The sequence below is a fragment of the Dendrobates tinctorius genome, unplaced genomic scaffold (genome assembly GCF_039654945.1).
Source record: "Dendrobates tinctorius isolate UK_male_01 unplaced genomic scaffold, ASM3965494v1 ptg000022l, whole genome shotgun sequence".
Classification (NCBI taxonomy): Eukaryota; Metazoa; Chordata; class Amphibia; order Anura; family Dendrobatidae; genus Dendrobates; species Dendrobates tinctorius.
Window position 1 is genome coordinate 20053201 of NW_027361690.1, and position 22159 is coordinate 20075359.

At 48.7% G+C, this 22159-nt stretch overlaps 1 protein-coding gene across 1 annotated transcript in view; it reads right to left on the reverse strand.

Annotated features, from left to right (window-relative positions):
- CEP152 (centrosomal protein 152) overlaps positions 1-22159 on the reverse strand; it is a 116767-nt gene that overhangs the window by 35335 nt on the left and 59273 nt on the right. Inside the window, exons 15-19 of the mRNA XM_073568457.1 lie at positions 21405-21535; positions 18836-18964; positions 18592-18727; positions 18322-18513; positions 4239-4508 (exon numbers count right to left, since the gene is read on the reverse strand). Of these exons, the coding sequence (XP_073424558.1) occupies positions 4239-4508; positions 18322-18513; positions 18592-18727; positions 18836-18964; positions 21405-21535 (858 nt within the window). The remainder of the gene's footprint in view (positions 1-4238; positions 4509-18321; positions 18514-18591; positions 18728-18835; positions 18965-21404; positions 21536-22159) is intronic.

Below are 22159 nucleotides of genomic sequence, written 5' to 3' on the forward strand. Positions count from 1 at the left end.
TGCCTTTGACCTGTGGTTCACTAATGGTAGTTTTCACCATCTTATTATCCCTTATAAATGTACGGTGATATCTATGTGTGTTTCTTTATGATGTCTACTTAATAAAGTATACTTTTTAATATACTTTGGTTCTTTTATGTGTAATCTGTTCTCTATATGGGTTATACCATTATCTTTGTGAAGACTCCGGGAGCGGCTGTGAGTCCAAAGGGCAGGGCGACAAATTAAAAGTGGTCTTGCCAGACCACAAAATGGAGGAATGCCTGATAACCTGGAAAAATCGGAACTTGGTGATATGAGCCAAGTACAGGAACTTCAGTGGTTCCATGGACGCCAATACTGAGCATAGGGATTCCATCTTGAAGTGACGTAGACCAGGGTTCCCCAACTCCAGTCCTCAAGGCCCACCAACAGATCATGTTTTCAGGAATTCCTTAGTATTGCTCAGGTGATAATTGCTTCACCTGTGCAATACAAAGGAAATCTTGAAAACATGATCTGTTGGTGGGCCTTGAGGACTGGAGTTTGGGAACCCTGATGTAGACGAACCCTTTTGTTCAGTAATTTGAGATCCAGGATAGGCCAAACTGATGCATCCTTTTTTTTGAAACCGCAAAGAGGTTGGAATAGGAGCCCAAAAAGCGTTCTTGCTGTGAAAATAGGATGATGACGCCTGATCTGAGAAGACAGGTGATTGATGCAAAAAAAAAAAAAAAAACTGGAACCAGAGAGGGGTCTCTGGGTGACGGGATTCGAAAAACTGGTTTTGGGGATCAAAAATTAATTCTATTCTGTATCTTTAAGATACGACCTCTGTGACCCAGGCGTCCTTGACAGACAAACCAAGCATCCATGAAAAACAGGAGAAAACCGCCCACTCTCGGAGAACCCCTTGGTTGCAGAGAAACGTCATGTGGAGGAGAATCTGCCAGGTCTGTTCCTGGAAGATCTACCCTGCCTGTTGCGGGGGATGCAAGGAGGGCGTTGGTTTAAAGGACGTCCGTTTCCTAGCCTGTCGTGCTTGCAGCCTCTCCTGGCGAGTATAATCCTCTTTTGATGTGAAGCGCCGAAATGGCCGAAACTTACGCTTCAGGTGAGGACGTCGAGGCTTTGCCTGAGGAAGGAGACAACTTGTCCGACCATTAGAGTACCATATAATTTGGTACAGCCTAGTACCAAACAGTCGTGATCATTGGAAGGTCAAATTGGTAAGGGGAGTTTATAGAAGACAAATCTGCCTGCCATGCTTTTAGCGAGATGGTTCTGCGGATGGCCACTATTAATACTGGAAGCTTGTGCAGCACATAAGGCAGCGTCGAGGGAGGCCGCTACTACATACTTACCTGCTTGAGAGATCTGGTGTGCTAGATGAGCTAACTCGGCAGGGGGAGATCCAGCGGATGCCTTGCCAGAGTTGCTTAAATCATGCACATATAGTCTTTGACACCCATGTGGTGGCAAAGGCAAGGCATAAAGCGGAGCCCACTGTTTCAAAAGCTGACTTTGCAAACAAATCTAGGAGTCTGTTACTGGAGTACTTGAGAGATCCCAGAAGGGAAAAAAAGGGAGGCGTCCCAGCTCCTTAAAACTTGAAAAAATTCTTTATTACAAATCCATTAAAAATAATTGACAAATGGCTACTCCTCAGCAGTGACAGTGCACATGAAGCATACAGTGCATTCCCTTTTTTTTTTCCTTCTTGGATTATACATGTCAGTCCAGACGGAGTCCCGGGCACCTTCAGGCCGTCTGTGAGCTGGCTTGGGCGTATAGCCCACTTTTTTCTATTTATATAAGTAATTGAGAGATGCCCCGTCCATGAGGGGAAGAACTGTGTTGGTGGATAGTCTGGAAACCTTGGGGTCCACCGTAAAAGAAACTGTCCACTTTTCCGCCAGATCAGAGGAGAAAGATACAAGATACTGAGTCGTTTCCCTCTCTGAAAACATCTGGTAGTATTTTACCGTTCTCTGGAGAGGACTTTATGCCAAATTCCTTATGGGGAGCAAATACCCTAGGAGTTGGTCTCGATCATCTGAAAGACACCAATTGTTTTTTCTGCTTAATATTAAAAGTATGGTTGATGGCCACAGTAAGACTCTGGACCATGTCTCTCATGTTGGAGGCTTGATCATTGTCAAGATTCGAATCTGACTCAAACTATGTCCAAATCCGGATCTTCAGGAGAGTTTGGAGAGGACGACCGTGATGAAGCTGGCCGAGAGGGACCCGGAGGGGACCAAGAGCAAGAGGACCTGGAGAGATTCTCCTGCCCAATCCTCTTATGGCCATTATTGGTACACTTAGAGAGTGTATCTTGAGATACAGCAGGCACTGCTGAGGGAGGGGGATGGGAGGGGAAATAGGCAACCTGTCCAGCGCGAATTCCAGAGACTGGAACACCTTGGTAAGTTATGCAACGGAGTGTGACAGAGAAGTCGCCCATGATGGGACAGGGGGGCCACTCTCTCCAGAAGCGGAAGAGGACTACTAGGTAGTAAGAACAGGTGAATTATTACAGTCCTGACAGAGGAAAGAAGCTTGACCTGAGGGGAGTCAGCATTTATAAGAGGAGTAAACAGTGTTTGACAAGTGTAGTAGATGGTGGAGGGTAAGAACGCTCTCCTTTAGGATTAGACATGACAGAGGTTGAGAAGACTCATTAATAAATGCTAGAGGTTAGGGGACAGTAAGGAGATCTGCTGGGCAGAGTGTCAGTCTGCAGAGCAGAGCTTACCCACAGGAGAGGAGATTGTGTAGAAGAGGACTCAGGAGGGCTGATTGGAGACACTCTTGGTCCTGAGAGGATCCTGTTCTGCAGCAGTGTCCAGACACGAGCAAATGGCGATCGTAGAGAGGAAGAGGCGGGCCTCCTGAGTATCAAAGGACACACAGAGTCTGTGCCAGTACAGGAGGAACAGGGGGCGTGAGGAGGGAGAAAGGTACGCGATATAAGGTGTGTGTGGGGGGGGGGGGGGGGTGTGTTTGGGAGTTAAGCGTCGGAAACTAGGCCAAGATGAAGACGGGGACTCAATTTTGAAATAAAGCCAGCGAATGAAAGAGAAGCTCAGAGAACAGGCGGAAGAAAGCTACTGAGTTGTTTCCCTAACACACAAGCCCACACACAACATACTGCCCCCCAGATCTATGTAGATCTACAGGGATAGTGTATATGACAATTTTGTCCTCAGCTTATCCTTCGTTTTTCCTTTTCATCTTCTTCGCTCTGGAATGAAAGGGAAAAAAAGGGTACCTTACCTGTACAATCCTTTAGGCTTGTGAATGGCCATCGGATGTCCGAGCTTCCTTGGATTGTGGGACGTCCGTTCCTCCTGAAAATAGTCAAGCTCTGGTGGGTAAGCAGGCAGGAGAGGGTAGCCAGGACCATTCTTCGGATCACCTAACACTCTTCATGTGTTAGGGGTTAGGGTCCTGCAAGCTAGACAGAGGAGGATAAGGGGTGGCAGTTCACGCTGTACTCACAGTCTATGTGGGAGAACAGTGTGACTGTTCACATTATTTCCCTCCAGAGGTATGGAGAGAAGAAGCTTTTGAAAAATAAAAAAGGGAAAAAACATTACAGTAAAACTATGAAAACTGAGGTAGATATGGGTCTAGTGAAAGACCCGTGTTCATCTCCTACTGACACTAAACTAAACTGGGTAACTTAGTGCCAGTCGGTGCGGTGTACACTGCTGGGGAGGAGTTAATTTTATTCTGCATAGTGGCACCCTGCTAGTGGCAGCAGCATACACCCATGGTTTCCTCTGTCCCTCAAAGAAGTGATAAAGAAAAGCTAAATTATCATTGGATAAGTAATAAATGTTTAAGGCCGGATCACAACTTTAATGTTTCAGAAGTTACTAGTTGTCCATGATCTAATCCAACCAAGCCCATTCACAACAGTGCACCCTGTCTTCTCAAACCTACATTTTAATCTTCCACATGGGCAAAGCAAAACTAACAAAGGAGTAATAAAAATAAATTACCATTATGTGATGTTTTTAAAACATAAAGATCAATAATTAGAATATAAAAAGGAAGAATTTATTGAGTATATTTGTCCCAAATGTACATAAATTGCGGCTACAAAGCATATGTCTATGGTCAACTTCTCTGGATAATCAATTAAGAAAGTCATTCTGTCCCAGATATTGACTGGCAATTCGTGTGCTTCAACCCAGACAGAGAAAGTCTGCCCGCAAGTGTGAACATTCTGAAGACACCACACATCTTACCTGCTTTGCAATAGCCTCTCGATGCTGTGCTTCTAGATCATTTTGGATGTCCCGGACAGCCCTCTCTTTGTCTTGCATGGCATTCTGAAGTTGAAGCTTTACTTCATCTAGCTTCTCAGTTCCACACACAGATTGTGAGAGGAGCGGCTCATCTGTCTGCACGGCATGATCTTCTAAGGACTGCATTGACTTTGCTCTGGTATCACGCACTGCTTGGTCTAGTTTATGTCTCCACTGGTTTTCCAGATCCTGAATCCTTAACTCAGTTTCCTAATAAATGAGAACGAGATTTCCACTAACTGTCATGAAGTTGGGCTTATTTTTGAAACAAAAAAGGAATACAACATCTTTTATCTATATTTAAACATGTGCTTGCTCAGGTTATGAGCACTCTGGGAAGTGTAGTCTTACGCCCCCGTTACACACGGCGAGATCGCTAGCGATATCGCTGAAGCGACAACGATTTTGTGACGCAACAGCGACATCGCTAGCGATCTCACTAAGTGTGACACGCGGAAACGACCGGCTCCCTGCTGCGATGTCGCTGATCGTGCGCGAACGTTCAGGATCATTTTTTGATCGCTGGCGTCACGCTGACCAGCATGCATCGCTGTGTTTGACGCCCCTTATCAACGACGAGCGACCTCGTTGGCGACTCCGAACTCATATAGATAGCGCTACGTGTAACGGTACCCTTACACCACTGACCGCACTGCTCACTTGTACTGTATGCACACCCCCGCACTTTGATTGATAGTTCGATGTGCATAGAAGAGCTGCAGATAGTACCATCAATGAAAATGCTGGAGGGTGTGCTTACAGTCATCGCTCACAATATAGACTCTGCGTATATCCCATTACTGAAAGCTGGTGGGTACCAGGAAGATAAGTTTATTTCTCCCAGTAGCCACACTTTCATTAAGTCGGCCAGCCAGCATTCAAATACTATTTACCTGCAGATAGCGTTTTCTGAGGTGACAAGCTCCCTTTAACTTCTCCTATGGTAGTATAACAGGAAAACATAAAGACTGGCAAATGTCCACATAAATCACAGTCTGGGCAAGGAGAACATTAATCAGAGAGGCAGCACAGAAACCAAAAGTAACCCTGAAGGAGCTGCAGAGTTGTCAAGCAGAAACTGGAGTATATGTCCATATGACCACAATAAGCCATAAACTCCACAGAGCTGGCCTTAATGGAAGAGTGGACAGAAAACACGGGTATTACATACCTGGTAATGTGTTTTTTCATGAGACATGACGGCACCACGAGAGAGGGGATCCGCCCAATGAGGACAGGAAACCTTCAAGATAAAAGGGGCGGCTCCTCTCTCCGCATCAGTTGTTTTACAGAGCACGAGAGGAATTACGCAGGTTAGTGTACATATAAATAATACATCCTTTACACTACTAAATTTCTGACACCCAAGGGAGTGTATAATGCTAATAATGCACCCAACTAATGATGTGATCAATAGGGAGGGAATATAAGGGTGCCGTCATGTCTCATGAAAAAACACATTACCAGGTATGTAATACCCGTGTTTTTCCATTCTACATGACGACACCACGAGAGAGTTACAGAGATTTGTATTCTCTTAGGGAGGGATCACTGCTTGTAACACTCTTCTCCCAAATGTGAGATCAGAGGTAGCAAATAGGTTTAACCTATAATGCCGGAGCGGACCAAGAGGCCGCCTCATAGGTTTGGTCTATGGGAGCGTCTGCTCTCTCCATCCCGGGCGTCATCATGGCCCTCCTGGAGTGGGCTTTATACCTTCTGGAATAGCCCTGCCTACACTGCTATATGTTAGCATAATGGCCTTTTTCACTCATCTAGCTATAGTCTGTTTAGAGGCTTTTAAGGCTCTTCCTTGCCCCTTGGAATGAGACAAATAAGGACCTCTGTATTCTCCAAGGACTCGTTACCTCTAAATACTGCAGGAGATATCTCCTCATATCTAGGCAATGAAGCCTCTCCTCCTTCTGGTAGTTAGTATCATGACAAAATAGATAAGATTATCTCCTGAGCCCTATGATATTTTGACATCACCTTGGGAAGGTATGCTGGATCTAATTTTAACACAACTCTATCGTCTATGGCCTGAGTGTAGGGAGGGTCTTATTGATAATGCGAGTGAATGCTCAACCTACTGGCCGACGTGCGTGCCATTAATAAGGCTGTTTAATGTTAGAATCCTTAGCTAATGTTGTGTTTTGATCAGACTCTGTCCGAGATGACAGGAGTAAATTTAGATCCCAAGGAGGAGTAGGAGGAGTAGAGGACATGACAGAATCAGCTTTAGTACAGGCCTGGATAAACCTGGCCACCCACCTATTGTTTGCCTGGTCGCAGTTGAAAAAGGCTGCCAGGGCTGAGACGTGTACTTTGAGGGTACTGACAGTTAACCCCAATCCTAAACCTTTCTGCAGAAATTCCAGTATTGCCCCTATCGGGACTTTCCCTTCCCGTATTGGGTCTGAGGAGATAAGAATTTTTTACATATCCTCTTAAAAAATTTTTGTAGTCACTAGTTTTCTGCTAATGAGTAAGGTGGATATTAACGCTGCTGAGAATCCCTTTTCCTCTAGTAGCGACCTTCTAAATTTCAGGTTGTCAACTGCAGCCTGGATCTCTGAGGGTGATTGAAGGGACGCTGTGTTGGAAGGTCCTAGACCTCTGTTACTGATATCACTCTTTTTGGCCAAAAAGGGAGCTATTATGAACACTCTGGCTCTGACCTCCCTGATCTTCCTCAAAACCACTGGTATGAGGCATATTGGAGGGAAGGCGTACAGGAGACCTGATGTCCACATTATCCTGAAGGTGTCTACTGTCCATGGTCTGTCTGCTGGACTTAGGGCGCAGAATTTATGAACCTTCCTGTTGGCTTTTTTGAGGTGGAGAGATCTATACTGGGTTTTCCCAAATGTGCACTATCCATTGAGAAATGGATTCTTTTAGGTACCCTTCTCCTTGCCTCAAGTGGTTCCTGCTCAGACAGTCTGCCTTCAGGTTGTCTATACTTCGGATATGCAGGGCCGGTAATGAGAGGGACTGGTGTTCTGCCAGAGTCATGATCTGGTCTCAAGCTGCTTAGTGGAGGCCCTTTGACAATAGCAGTCACCTTCAGCCTAAAAAGGGCCGGTGACTATCTGCATCAAGGACTGAGGACGGGTGTCTCCCTGGTGGTTTACATATGCAACCACCGCTTGGTTGTCTGATAGGACTCTCACATGGTGTCCTCTTTAAGTGTGGTAACAACTCCTCTGACTTTTTTCGATTGTTAGTTCTCAATTGTTTGAGGATAGATTTCTTTCCTCCTGGGCCCAGGGATCCTGGAGCCATAATGTGTTTACTTTTGGAAGCAGTCACGCTCACCCAAGAAGGGCCGGTGGCCTAGGTTGGCGCCCCACCCCCAAGGACTAGCGCCCATTGTGACCACCTTGGAGGCAGTGTGTGTGTGTGTGTGTGTGTGTGTGTGCAGGGTACTCCTCTCGGGGAGGACTATCTGTAACCACCACCTGAGTGACTGGAGTACAGAGTCCAGGAGGGTGAGCTTTTGCTCTAACCGTTCCTGAAGTTCCCGGTTGTTCTGTATCACACACCCTTACCGTTCCCTTGTGTGGAACTAGGCCATTTCACTGCTGGTATGTCAGAGGTGAGGGACCCCAACATCAACATGGTCCTTCTCAGAACTATTTCTGCTTTTTTTTTTTTTTTTTTATATATCTCCCTTGTCTTCCTCTGGGAGGTGATACTCCTGCTCCACCGAGTCCACTGTTAACCTCAAGAATTTCTAGATCGTTGATGGTTCCATTTTTTTTTTTTTTTTTGAGGTCCAGCTGCCATCCTAGCGTCTATAGTGTTTTCATCACTATTCTGACTTGATCCTGACAGTAAGGAAGATCTCTTCTCACTATTAAGACGTTGTCCCGATAGGGTATCACCAAAGTATCTTTCCCTCTGAGGTGCGCTGTGATTTTTGCGATTAGCCTTGTGAAAAACTTGAGGGCTATCACTACTCCACAGGGCAGGGCCCTGTATTGGAAGTGACGCTACTGAGACCCATCTGGACTGTCACTCTGAGACATATATGGCCTTATTGCCGGATCTGGTGATAAGTATTCTTGAGGTCTCGGAATTGTTATATAACATTTGAGGAAGGAGGAGCTCTACTGCTGGCCTTATCGTCTCCATCTTGGAAGACGGGATTATTAGATACCTATTGAGGTCTTTCCAGAATTATGATTGTCCTCCAGGAATCTATCTGGGGAGTTTTTTTTTTTTTTTTCTTTTAAACAGGGGGGAGTAAAACTCTATCCTATCGAAATTTCTTCGAAGACATGTTTGTCTAGGAGTGAGGTTGCTTCCCCTTCCAGACTGTCTTTCTTTGAGAGGACTGCCTATGCCCTCGTGGAAGCCAGTGGTGGAATCTTAACTCCAGACCTGATCCCACAATTTTCAGGATCCAGGTGCTGAACGAGAACTTCTCCCAAGCTGGAAGGAAGTGCACCTGAGAAGGCCTGTCACTGGAAGGGTTTTTTGGTGTCTTTGGAGGGCATGCTAAAGTAAAAGCCTCTCCCACCTTTGGATCGTTTGTCAGAGTGGTTTGTCTCGATCCTTATACTCTTTGCCTGTGTGTCCCCCAGCCAGCATTTAAGCAATCCTGAACGGCGTCGCACCTTAGCCAAAGCTGCTAATTTTCCTGCTAGCCTTGCTGAATCCTGCTGAAGTCTCAGCTAGGAATACTGCTGCTGCTCTTATGGCCGGTGTTGCCTCTAGGATAGTCTCCCTGAGGATTCTTTGCTCTAGCTGATCCTCCAGGTTCTTAAGGGATCTAACCACACCAGTGGCCGCGATGGCCGATCTAAGTGTTTCAGCTGAGGGCACCAAGGCTGTTTTAAGACAACTATCTGTCTTTCTGTTGGAAGTTCTTTCAGGGAACCTAAATCCTTAAGGAGCGGGAAGGACTTTCTGGCAACCTTTGAGATCGCTACGTCAATTTTGAAGCCTCATCCCAGGATGAGGCTGTCTCTTCCTCAAAAGGGCACTTCCTTTACAGGGATTTGATTATCTGGAACTTCCTCACTGGTTTTTCCCATTCCCTTTTAATGAGTCCTTGCAACTGTTAGTTAATAGGGAAGGCTCTACGTTTTCCTTATAGCAAGCTTGTCGAACATGAGTTCTTGGCTTTCGCATCTACAAGCCCCATGGTAGGTTGGACTGCTTTAATAAGCTTGTCCGTACTGTATCCTCTTCTAGGAATGTATCTTTTCCATCTGAGCTACTTTCTCAGTAGCGAGTTTTAATAGAGCTCTCCTATGGTCTTCCTGAGAGACCAATGAGGGGCTGGTCTATCCATTGCTTTGCTATCCATGTTTGTTGACTGCAAAGCCCTTCCTGATTGTAGACTTCTTACAATCAGGGATCTCCAGCTCTCAGCAGAGCGGGTGTTTCTTCCTCTACTGTTCTAACAGTACAGGTCTGACACAACCCCTTATTCCTAAGGGACTTTTTTTTTTTTTTTTTTTTTTTTACATAAGGAATATTCCTTATTCCTAGCATTTAATTTACCCCCTTTTTAGGGACCTCCAATGCTCTACCCCACCAATGTATGTAAGAAGAGGGGAGAGAGGAGACAAGAGAGAGAGAAAGAGAACAGACATTATTGTACTGGACTTTCTCGAAGCTCACTCACCACTCGGACGCTTCACAAGACGGGTACCGGATCTGGAGGCTGACTGGTCTGTACACATGACTCCCATAGGGACTGTGGACCCCCCCATGACGATCCTCCGGTACGCTGTCCGAGCGGCTTCCACTGTAGTTATGGTGCGTCTGGCTCCTCTCATCTGAGCGAGACCGCCACTCCTGCACCTCCTAGCGGGGCTGTAAGTGCTCTGGCAAAAAAGGCTCTCAATCTTAACAAGTTAGCTGCTGCTGCTTTCAGATGAGAACAGTCACATTCAACCTAGAATGTTGGTGACCCCTGCCAGCACTTCTGACAGCATTACCCCATTTTTTTTTTTTTTTTAATTAACTGATCACCTGGTTGATCCTGCACATGCCGGTCACCTGCGCACTACATCCGACTTGTTTGCACCCCCAGTAACCACTACTGGTGTGTGCTGATCTCCTCCCCGTGCATACCCCGGAGCGCGTCAGCCTTTCCCTCGGGTGCGCGCCCCCTTTCTACACTCGGGGAGCCTTTCCGGCCAGTTCCTGGTGCGCGTCTCTGTCCTGCCACTATCGGGCGCGTCAGTTCCGGTGCGCGCCCGTGTCACTTCCGGTGCGTGCCTCCCGGCGTTCTTCTGTCGCCCGGCCACCATGACACCCGGCACCACCACCCCCTCCCTACCTGGACCTGCCCGGAGGGGGCGATAACGCTGCACCACCACTGGCTACCAAGACGCCCGGTCACCTCCACCTCCTCCATACCTGTGCTGGGTTTTACCTGGAGGGAGCGATCACCCCGCTGGCCAAACTGATTACTGCAGGTACTGCTTCTTCTTTATGGCCCAAATGGTGACCGGCGTCCTGGGCTCAACAAGGAGGGATTCCGAGAGGGTCCTCCGAGGAGTCTTACCTCTGCCCGTGCACCGATGTGCCTCATGGGCTGCATGGCCACCACACGTCAACAGAGAGGGAGCACAAAAGTGGCCTCCGTGGACTTCTATGGGGTATGTCGGCATCTGGGAGGGTGCACCCAATGTGGTCTCCGAGGCATCAAACTTCACCTGGGCAATTGCCTCACAGGCTGTGGCCATGCACTCGCTCAGGGGGGGCATAGGAATATATGGCCCCCGAGCCGACTACCGGTACCTGGTGACGGGTGTAGCAGACCGGTGCCTGCCAGTAATCACCCGACCAAGGCCCAGGCATCCTTTTCTTTCTTCCTTCTTCCAGAATCTTCAAGAGGTTTTCATCTTGAGGGTTTCCCATCGAGGACAGGAAACCAACTGATGCGGAGAGAGGAGCCGCCCCTTTTATCTTGAAGGTTTCCTGTCCTCATTGGGCGGATCCCCTCTCTCGTGGTGCCGTCATGTAGAATGGAAAAAAAAAAGCCTTTATTTACACATAAAAATTGTAAGGCTCATTTTGACTTTGCCAAACGACATGTGGGAGACTCCCCGAATGTATGAAGGAAGGTGTTATGGTAAGGCAAGACCAAAATTGAACTTTTTGGCCATCAAGTTAAACATTATGGCGCCAAACCAACACAGCTTATCCTCCCAAGAACACCATCCACACAGTGAAACATGGTGGTGGCAACATCATGCTGTGGGGATCTTTTTTGGCAACAGAGACAAGGAAATGATCTGAATCGAGTGTAAGATGGATGGTTCAAAACACAGGGATATTCTTGAGCAAAATGTGTTTCAGTCAGTGATTTGAGACTGGGACGGCGGTTCACCTTCCAACAAGACAACGACCCAAAGTACACTGCTAACACAACACTCGAGTGGGTTAAGAGGAAACATGTAAATGGAGTGCCTAGTCAAATCCCAGATCTTAATCCAATTGAGAATATGTGGTCAGACTTGAGATTGCTGCTCACCAGAGGAAACCCTTTAACTTGAAGGAGATGGAGCAGTTTTGCCTTGAGGAATGGGCAAAAATCCCAGTGGCAAGACATACAGCCGTGGGCACTCGAACATATTTTTTGAGCATGCTGAAGACACTCCGTTAGCACATGAGCATGCTCGGATAACACCTTATCCGAGCATGTTCGCTCTTCACATATGGAAATCTCAGAGACTTATCCAAAACGACTTGCAGAAGTGGCACAATAGAATGCTCTACAAAGTACCTACTTTAGGGCCCGGGTGAAAGTTATGCACACTGTAGCATTCAGTTATTTTATCCTGTTTGTAGTTTGCGTCACAATAAAAAAAGAAAACCAAATATTCACAGCTGTAGGCATGATCTTCACATGAATTGAGGTGAACCCTCAACAAAAAAACAAAACAAACAAAAAAGAAAAAACATTGAAATACCAGGATGTGTGAGGCAGCAAAACACAAAAACATGGATTTTTGTGAGTACTCACCGTAAAATCCTTTTCTCCGAGACGCTCATTGGGGGACACAGAGACTGTGGGGTGTGTGCTACTGCCGTCTGGAGGCTGACACTAGGCATACAAAAAACAAGTTAGCTCCTCCTCCGCCACATACACCCTCGCCCCGATAGCGGGCGGAAACCAGTTTAGTGCAAAAGCAGTAGGAGAACATCCATAACTTAGTCTTAATGCAGAAAATCCTATGTCTGAAAAAAAGACCACCCTACATTAAATAAGGAATTATACTAATTAAATAAACAAGAGCCAACTGGCTATCAGGGTGGGTGCTGTGTCCCCCAATGAGCGTCTCGGAGAAAAGGATTTTACGGTGAGTACTCACAAAAATCCATGTTTCTCCTTCGTCTCATTGGGGGACACAGAGACTGTGGGACGTCCTAAAGCAGTCCCTGGGTGGGAGGACAACTCACCGATCCAAGCCGCATGCCCTCCTGTCTAAAGGTGTGCCACTGCTGCTTGGAGAATTTTCCTACCCAGGCTCGCATCCGACGAGGCCTGAATATGCACATTGTAATGCTTACAAAAAGTGTGCAGGCTGGACCAGGTTGCTGCTTTGCATACCTGCTCTGCCGAAGCCTGGTGCCGAAGCGCCCAAGAGGCGCCCACTGCCCGAGTAGAGTGCGCCCCTATCCCTGTTGGAATCGGTGCGCCTCTAATACGGTAAGCCTCCTGAATAGTTAGGCAAATCCATCTGGCTATGGTTGACCGTGAGGCTGCGAGACCCTTCCTGCGCCCTTCAGGAATAACAAACAACGAGTCCGTCTGGCGAAAAGGTGCTGTCCTTGACACGTACCTCCTGAGAGCTCTAACCAGATCTAAAGAGTGGAGCGCCCTTTCCACTCTGTGTACTGGCACTGGACAAAACGAAGGCAGAACAATGTCCTCATTAATATGGAAAGAGGACACGACCTTCGGCAGAAAAGGCGGCGGTGGTCTAAGGACTACTTTATCCTTAAAAAAAAAAAAGTCAGAAAAAGAGCTCTGCAAGATAATGCTCCTAACTCCGAGACCCGCCTAATGGAAGTTATGGCTACCAAGAATACAACCTTCCTGGAGAGATATGACAATGAAATTTCCTGTAACGGATCAAACGGGGCTTCCTGTAGGACACCCAGTACCAGGTTAAGTTCCCAGGCGTCTATGGGGGGCACCAAATGAGAGACCCCCTGAATGAACGTCCTGACCTGCATATTGGTAGCGATCCTTCGCTGAAAAAGGACTGACAAGGCCGATATCTGCCTCCTAAGGGAACTCGGCGCCAACCCTGCGTCTAGGCCGGACTGCAGAAAAGCCAGGATGTTGAGGACCGAAAAGGATAATTGCGCAACCCCGTGTTCTCGACACCAATGAAAGAAAACCTTCCAAGTGTTATGATAAATTCTCGCCGAGGCCGGCTTCCGGGCGCTAACCATTGTCGCAACCACTTCACGCCCAAATCCCGCCTGGGTCAGAATCCAAGATTCAACGGCCATGCCGTCAAAGCCAGGGCCCCTAAGTTCGGGTGGCAGATCGGCCCGAGACAGTAAGTCTGGCCGTTCCAGTAGACGCCAAGGCACGTTTGCGAAGAGCTGCACTAGATCCGCGTACCATACTCGACGGGGCCAGTCCGGGGCCAGCAGAATTGCCGGGACCCCCTCTGTCTTGATCTTTCTGATGACCCTTGGGAGAAGCGGCAGTGGGGGAAACAAGTATGGGAGCCGAAACTGGCTCCACGGTAGGACCAACGCATCCACCGCGATTGCTCGCGGGTCCTGCGACCGAGCGACAAACGTGCCCACCTTGGCGTTCTCCCTGGACGCCATCAGATTCACGTCTGGAGTCCCCCACCGTTGGCAAATCTGCTGGAAGACCTCGGGGTGAAGGGACCATTCCCCGGCCGCGACGCCCTGCCGGCTTAGGAAATCTGCTGCCCAATTTTCCACACCTGGTATGTGAACTGCTGAGATTACCGAGTGGTGCCTCTCGGCCCAACGGAGCACATGCTCTATCTCGCGCATGGTTGCCCTGCTGCGCGTGCCTCCCTGGTGAATTGAAGCGTCCGTCGAACCTGAGAGGGCAACCTGCACTGATGATCGAGGGAGAACGGACTCCCGTCCCAAGCCGCTAAGAGAGCATGCTGCAGGGGACGGAGATGAAATTGAGCAAACGGAATTGCTTCCATCGCCGCCACCATCCTTCCTAGAACCCTCATCCCGAACCGGATAGTATGAGGGCCCGGTTGTTGAAGACTTCGGACTCCCTGCCGGAGCGCCCGAGCCTTGTCCTGAGGGAGAATTACTAACTCTTGGGAAGTGTCAAAAATCATCCCCAGGAATAGAATCCTCTGAGCTGGGGTAAGGGATGATTTCTTCCCGTTGATCAACCATCCTAGGCGAGCTAGGGTATCCAGTGTGATGCTGACATTCTCCTCGCATGCCCGAAAGGCCAGCCCCTTTACTAAGAGGTCGTCTAAGTACGGCAAAACCACTATGCCCCGAGAATGTAGAACGGCCATGACGACCGCCATCACTTTCGTGAATATCCTGGGGGCCGTGGCCAACCCGAAAGGTAGGGCCACAAATTGAAAATGCCGGCCATCGATTGCAAACCGAAGGAACCTTTGATGCGGGGGAAAAATAGGGATGTGCAGGTAGGCATCCTGGACATCGATCGAGGCCAAATATTCTCCGTGCTCCATGGACGATATGACTGACCGGAGAGATTCCATGCGAAAACTCCTGACCCTGATGAACCTGTTCAGGAGCTTTAAGTCCAGAACCGGCCTTACTGTTCCGTCCTTCTTGGGGACTGCGAACAGATTGGAATAAAATCCTTGGGTCTTCTCGCACTCTGGTACAGGGACAATGACCCCGTTGCGCCGCAACACCTCGATGGCCCATAGCAATTCCTCTGCTCGGGAATCCGTTTTGGGAAGCCGGGAAAGAAAAAATCGTCTTGGCGGATCTTTGACAAACTCTATTTTGTACCCGGAACACACTAATTCTGCCACCCATGCGTCGCGCACCACCGCGACCCAGATGCGGCAGAACCTGCGCAGACGTCCGCCTACTCTGCTGTCCTCAGGTACTAGATGCCTCGAGTCATTTCGCTGAGGGCTTCAGGGACCTGGCCCCCCTTGATCTGGGCGGGCGGCCCCGCATCCTACCCAGCGGGTTGGCTCTATACGTGACCTGACGCTCCTTGTCTTGGCTATGGCGAGCTGGGGCGGAGGTATTGGCCGCTGCCATCCACCCGGGGGTGCGAAATGCTCGAAAGCGTGCCTGAGGTTGACGAAAAAACGGCCTAGTCTTTTGCTGTGGAAGGAAGCTGCTTTTTTCCCCCTGTAGCATCTGAAATGAGCTTGTCTAATTTCTCCCCAAATAGCCGATTACCCTGAAAAGGCAGGAAAGTCAAAGACTTCTTAGAAATAGAATCAGCCCGCCATAACCTTAACCACAAGGCTCTCCTAATGGCGATTGCATTTGCTGCCGCTAAAGCCGCGCCATTAGCTGCATCCAGGGATGCATTAATTAAATAGTCACCCGCCATCGTGATCTGACTTGCTATCTCAGCCACTTCCGTCGGCAAATCTCTATCCTGTAGGACCTTGTTTAAAGAATCTGACCATGACATCATGGCTTTGGCTACCCACGTTGCCGCAAAAGGAAAGAGCGCTGATCCCGATGCCTCATACACCGAGCGAGCTAAACCTCCTATGAGTCGATCCGTGGGGTCCTTAATGGAAGAACCGCTAGGTACTGACAACAAGGACCTTGAAGCCAGGCTTGACACTGGGGGATCCACTACCGGAGATTCCGCCCATCTTTTACAAAGTTCCTATGCAAACGGTTATCTCGTTTCCAGCGTTTTTTGTCCTAAAAAACGTTTGTCTGGACGTTCCCTATGCCGCTGCACTATATCCTCGAACTCAGGATGAGTGCTAAATACTCTATGTGGTCTCCTGGTCTTCTTAAAGGATACCTTATGACCTGCGGTTAGGGAGACATCATCGTCAATACCCAGAGTCTGATTGACTGCTTCAATAAGACTGTCTACCGTCTCCCGGTACCCCGGGGTATCCAGGTCCAAGGATTCTTCCCAGTCATCACCTGAACTCTGCTCGCTCCCAGAAAATGGTGACGGTGAGCGAGGTGCCGCACTCACGGATGCTGAGGCACTGGAGGGGCCTGGAGACGCAGTACGGGTTCTTTTCCTGTGCGTCTGCCTAGAGAGTGTGCGGCCCCTGCAGGCCGGAGGCTCTTGTGAGGTGGATGAACCCTCCCAAACAGGCGAGCCGTCGTCTCTACCCCTATCCGGGGCCTGAAGGGTCTCAATCGCCTTCGTGAGCGAAGCCATGGACCGAGAGAGTGATAACGCCCATTCTGGGGGATCCAGACCCCTGGGCTCTGTCGCAGGGGAGGGCTCCTGGGCGCGTTCGGAGTCGCAGGCTTCACATAACTTAATAGTCTGCGCTCGTGGGAACATAACCCCACAGGACACACATGCGGCATAAAGGAACGTGTGCGTTTTACCTTTTCCAGACATACTGCTGGCGCCGGCCCACACACAAAAAAAATCCCTTAAAGGTTTGGGGGGGTAGGAGGAGGGGGAGGAGGGTACCCTGTAGTGCCCTAGTGTGGCTCCGGGACGGGGGTCGCACTTACCCGCTCCTGCGCGTCTCTCCCCGTGCTTCAGTTCGCCTGCCTCACTCCTGATAGGCTGCGATTCTTCTGTTATCGCGGCCTACCCTGCCTTGCCGCCGGGGCCTCAATTTAATCCGGCGCCCGCCCTGGAGATGAGGGGCGGCGCCGGAGAGGACGTCACGCGCAGGGCGGCGCTTCCGCCCGCGGCCCAGGCCGAAGCCGCGGGCTAAATTTAGAAACGGTCCGCCCGACCGCTACCCCGGCCGCCCGTCTCCCCATGCCCGGCCGGTGACGGGGGGCGGCGTCGGAAGAGACCTGCGCCCAGTGCGGCACTTCCGCCCGCGGCCCAGGCTGAAACCGCGGGCTAAATTAGAGCCGGTCTGCCCGCTTGGCACGCCGGCAGACCGCTACCTCGGCCATCCGGCTGCAGCTCCCCCCACTTCTCCCGGACCGCGCCAATACCTGGAGGGAGGCGACCAGGTTAGAGAAGCGGAGGGAAGGGGGGGGTGAGGGAAGGGGGGGGAGCGTGCCCCCGACTTCTCCGAAAACGCTGCCCAGGGCTCTCCACTCGCTCCAGCACATACCTGAGGTACTCTGTTTAAGACGGTGCAGGCACCCTAGCTCCGACCGCCTTGCAGGGGCGAGGAGAGGGACCGTCTGCCGCCATGCAGCACCGCCGTCATGCGTTGGTGGAGTCATGGGGGCCGCACAGACTAGTCTTGTGCCTCTGTGCAAGCCCATGGTTTCAATACCTAGGGGTGGACAGGGCTAAGTCTGGCATAATGTCCCACGTCGCGGGAGAGGAAACGTGGAGGGACACTCGCACGTGGTCGCCAGTTGTTGGTTTGGGGAAATCGGATCCTTTCAATAGGATGCGTTGCCCCTCTTATCTTCATAAAACAAAAAACAAAGAAAAAAATAGATGTCTGGGGAAAAGTCCCAGATATGTCCCTCGGTGCGGGAAAGGATACGCGGAGGCGATACTCAACGCGTGCTCGCCCGTTGTTGGTTTGGGGAGATCGGACCCTTTCTATAGGATCCGTCGCCCCTGTCTCATCTTCATGGTAAACTAGAGAAAAATAGTCTGGAGAGATCCAGACTGCATGTGCCTCCATAAGACACTAAGCAAAAACTGGTTTCCGCCCGCTATCGGGGTGAGGGTGTATGCGGCGGCGGAGGAGCTAACTTGTTTTTTGTATGCCTAGTGTCAGCCTCCAGACGGCAGTAGCACACACCCCACAGTCTCTGTGTCCCCCAATAAGACGAAGGAGAAAAAGGCCAATGTGGTGAATACTTTCACAAGGCACTGTAGCTATAACATAGTCAGATCATAATATCAGAATATTCCCTATATCTACAGGGCTGAATTTGGTGCACATACCTTCTGATGCTCCTTTGTCCAGCTGTCTTTTGCCAGTGTTATCTGTGCATCCAGCAGTTGCTTTATCGAGCATTCCTTTTCTTTTTCCCACTGAGCCTTCGCATCAGACAAAGACGACTGGTACTTTAACTCTAGCTCTGTTTTCAGAGCTTGCAAAGTCATTTCTTTGTCTTGTATCAGTTTTTCTCTCCACTTGCAAAAATAAAAATAAATCAAGCATTTTTTGTCACAACACATTTTATATTAAACAGATCAAAATATTCCAGGTACCTTTTCTTCATTCAGCTGAAACTCTTTCTTCAGACTGTCTCGGACACTATCTTCTAGAGTATCCTTCTCTTTACAAACTGCTATATAACATTCCTGCACTGCCGTCATCTCGTGGGTCAACTCAGCGATTTGGGATCTGCATGGAGTCATGAAAATGGGCATGAAATTATTGACCTCACATTCTGGAGTAAAGTAAAGTCCTGTACACCAACAACCCACTAATAAGGCAAATACAGAGTCTTACTGTAAATTAGCTATTTTAGTGTCGTAGGTCTGACTTAGCTGTCCCTTCTCTGCTTCAAAATTTGCACTCAGCTCCATCCTCATGTGGTTCTTAATGTCCACGTGATGCTGCTCATACACGCGCTCACACCTGGGAGGACAAGGATTTGTTAGTCCACATCCAATTTGAAAATGTGTCCAATAATTTCAGTGCTGCACATAGTTCATTTAACCCTTTAAATTTGAACTTTCTTTCCATTCTTCCAAGAACCGTAACTTTTTTTTTTTTTTTTTTATTCCCCCAAGTCCCACTTTTACATTCAATAAACTGAAATATTGGGAAACAATCTCAAGTGGGGTGAAACCAATGCAAGTTTTGGGGTTTTGCGGGAGCATTAAATATTCTGGCAGCAGACGGTGGTGTGTGGGGGAGCATGGCAGTGACAACATACGCTGCTTACATGCTGTAATCAGATACCAGCATCAGAAAAGGACGCGGCGCTGCGAGGGAGCAGCAGGAAGGTGAGTAGAATCGTTTATTTTTTTTAATGTGCACAGCGTGATGGGGTCCAGGTATACCATGATGAAAGGCCATGTATACCAGGATGGAGGGCCATATGTATCAGGAAAAAGGGGCATATATACCAGGATGGAGGGCCAATATAGCACACACACACACACAACTAGGATGGGATACATTAGTACAGAATTGGGACAGATTCCACCCCCCCCATAACAGTGCGTTATGACCACACTTGCATCTTATAGTCCAAAAAAATACGGTATATACACACACTATAATATATCTATCTATATATATATATTTATTATATAAAGATATAAAGCTCAAGTGTGTGTATGTATGTACTGTATGTATGTCCGGGATTGGCATCCGCACCGTTGCAGCTACAGCCACAAAATTTGGCACAGTCACGCGTCTGGACCCCGAGAGTGTCCTAGGCTATGTTGTGAGGCGAAATTTTAACCCCGCGCGTTCCAATTCACCAAACAATTTTGCCCCTATCTACATAATGGGGAAAATGTGTGTGTATCAAGCCCCGCCCCTCATTATGATGTCATAATGGTTGCCATGGCGACGCTGATGTCATCATAGGTTGCAAGCCCCGCCGCAACTGTACAAAACACTGCAATTCTGTAGTTTGAGCATTATCAATTTGCCAGTCTCCAATGAAGACCAGTCACAGGTATCGGGGAGGTTGAACTGCAGCCATCAGTGCTCATTGCTGGCAATGTATTCAAATGTTCTGATCATTTAATGGCTCATTCAGGCCATTAAAGGGAACCTGTCACCCCCCTGGGCATTTTTAAGTAAAAGAGCCACCTTCAGCAGCACTAAGGCTGCACTCTGTGAAGGTGGATCTTCCGTTTCTGACCCCCAGTTTTGCCGAAATATTAACTTTTATAAATAGGTCCTCATACCTGTTATGCATCCCATATGTATGGTGTGTCCTCCTGAAGCAGCCGCCTCCCCGCCGTCAAGTCATGTCTCTGCAGCGTCTGGGCACTGCCTCCCATATCCATCAATCATGCCACTGTGCTGCCGCCTGGGACCCGCCTCTCAGACGTCCATCATGCCCCTGTGCTGCCGCCTGGGACCCGCCTCCTTGTCTCCTATGGCGGCGCCTGCTCTGTGAAAACAGTTCTCGGGTATGCCCAGTGCGCGCTGCCCGTGAACTGACATCAGGCGATCACGCCTGCGTGTTGTGGGGGCCCCAGATCCTGCCCCACAGTGTGTGTGTTATGATGTATTCACACTGCGGGGCAGGATCTGGGGCCTCCACAACAAGCAGGCGTGATTGCCTGATGTCAGTTCACGGGCAGCGCGCAATGCGCATACCCGAGAACTGTTTTCACAGAGCAGGCGCCGCCATAAGAGACAGGGAAGGTGGGGCCCAGATGGCAGCACAGGGGCATGATGGACATCTATGAGAGGCGGGGCCCAGACGGCAGCACGGGGGCATGATGGACATCTATAGGAGGAGGGGCCCAGACGCTGCAGAGACATGATTGACGGCGGGGAGGCGGCTGCTTCAGGGGGACACACCATACCTATGGGACGCATAACAGGTATGAGGACCTATTTATAAAAGTTAATATTTCGGCTTTACTGGGGGTCAGAAACGGAAGAGCCACCTTCACAGAGTGCAGCCTTAGGGCTGCTGAAGGTGTCTCTTTTACTTAAAAACGCCCGGGGGGGGGGGGGGGGGGTGACCGGTTCCCTTTAAACATTTGCTGATCAACTATATACAAGCTGATCAGCAGTCGTTTGCTAGTTTGATTAGACAGTCTGGCAAATATTCTGTGCATCCAGAACAATTGTTAGTGGTATCCTTCTTTGCCCGTTGATTTTTAAACCTACTAAAAAATGATTCCACCCGATGAATGAGCATTTTGATCATTTGTTTTGTGATTGCCATCTTGTTCAAAGGGGCTGATAGTTGAGAACGGGTGCTCCTACAAATGCTCGCTCCCCGATTACTGCCAAGTCTAAAATCGTCCATTACAGATGTATATTTATTTATCTCCTCAAAGCAGGACAGAAGCACAATACACCAAGATTCTGTTGGCACCTTTCAATAGATTCCTTCTTATCTTTATCAAAGTCTTCCAGCATTTGTCTCATTTCACTGCAGAGTTGCTGGTTCGCAGCCTTTAATTTCGCCTCATTTGTGGTCAGTTCATTGATACATAGCAAATGTTTCTGCAAAAAATAAATGGAAACAATATTAGGCAGTTAGAAAAAATAATTAATTAGCTTGCCAGCGTGTGTTGTATTAGTTACAGACATAGATTTTTTTTCATTTATTGAGATAACTTCAAGCTTCTTCTGTGTTAAAGTGGTACCCTAGGGAGATTAATTTTTTTATTAATCCACATTACATCAAAAACTATAAAGGCTCATACCCATATTTCTCTTTTAATTGCCACTTCTACTTTTTAGAACTACTCACTGTGAAGCTGATGGTGCTTCTGAGCGATCCCCTCCCTTTCTTGGATGCTACTTCAAAGATCAGGGGAGCAATTTTCTTGCGCTTTATGTGAGATAGTCTCCTGACAACACCTCATCTCCAGCGGGTGCCTGTTTCTTTGTATAGTCATGGTTTGTTTAAGGCCCTGTTACACATAACGATGTCCCACCGATCCGACAGGGATGGGATCGCTGGGACATCGTTAGACAGCCTCTCCAGCGATCAGGAACAGCGAGCAAGCTGGTTTCTAATGTAAACATCGGGTATCCAGGAGCGGCGGCTCTTGGATACCCACTGGTTTCCAAGGTAAACATTGGGTATCTAAGAGCCGCGCAGCTCCTGGATACCAGATGTTT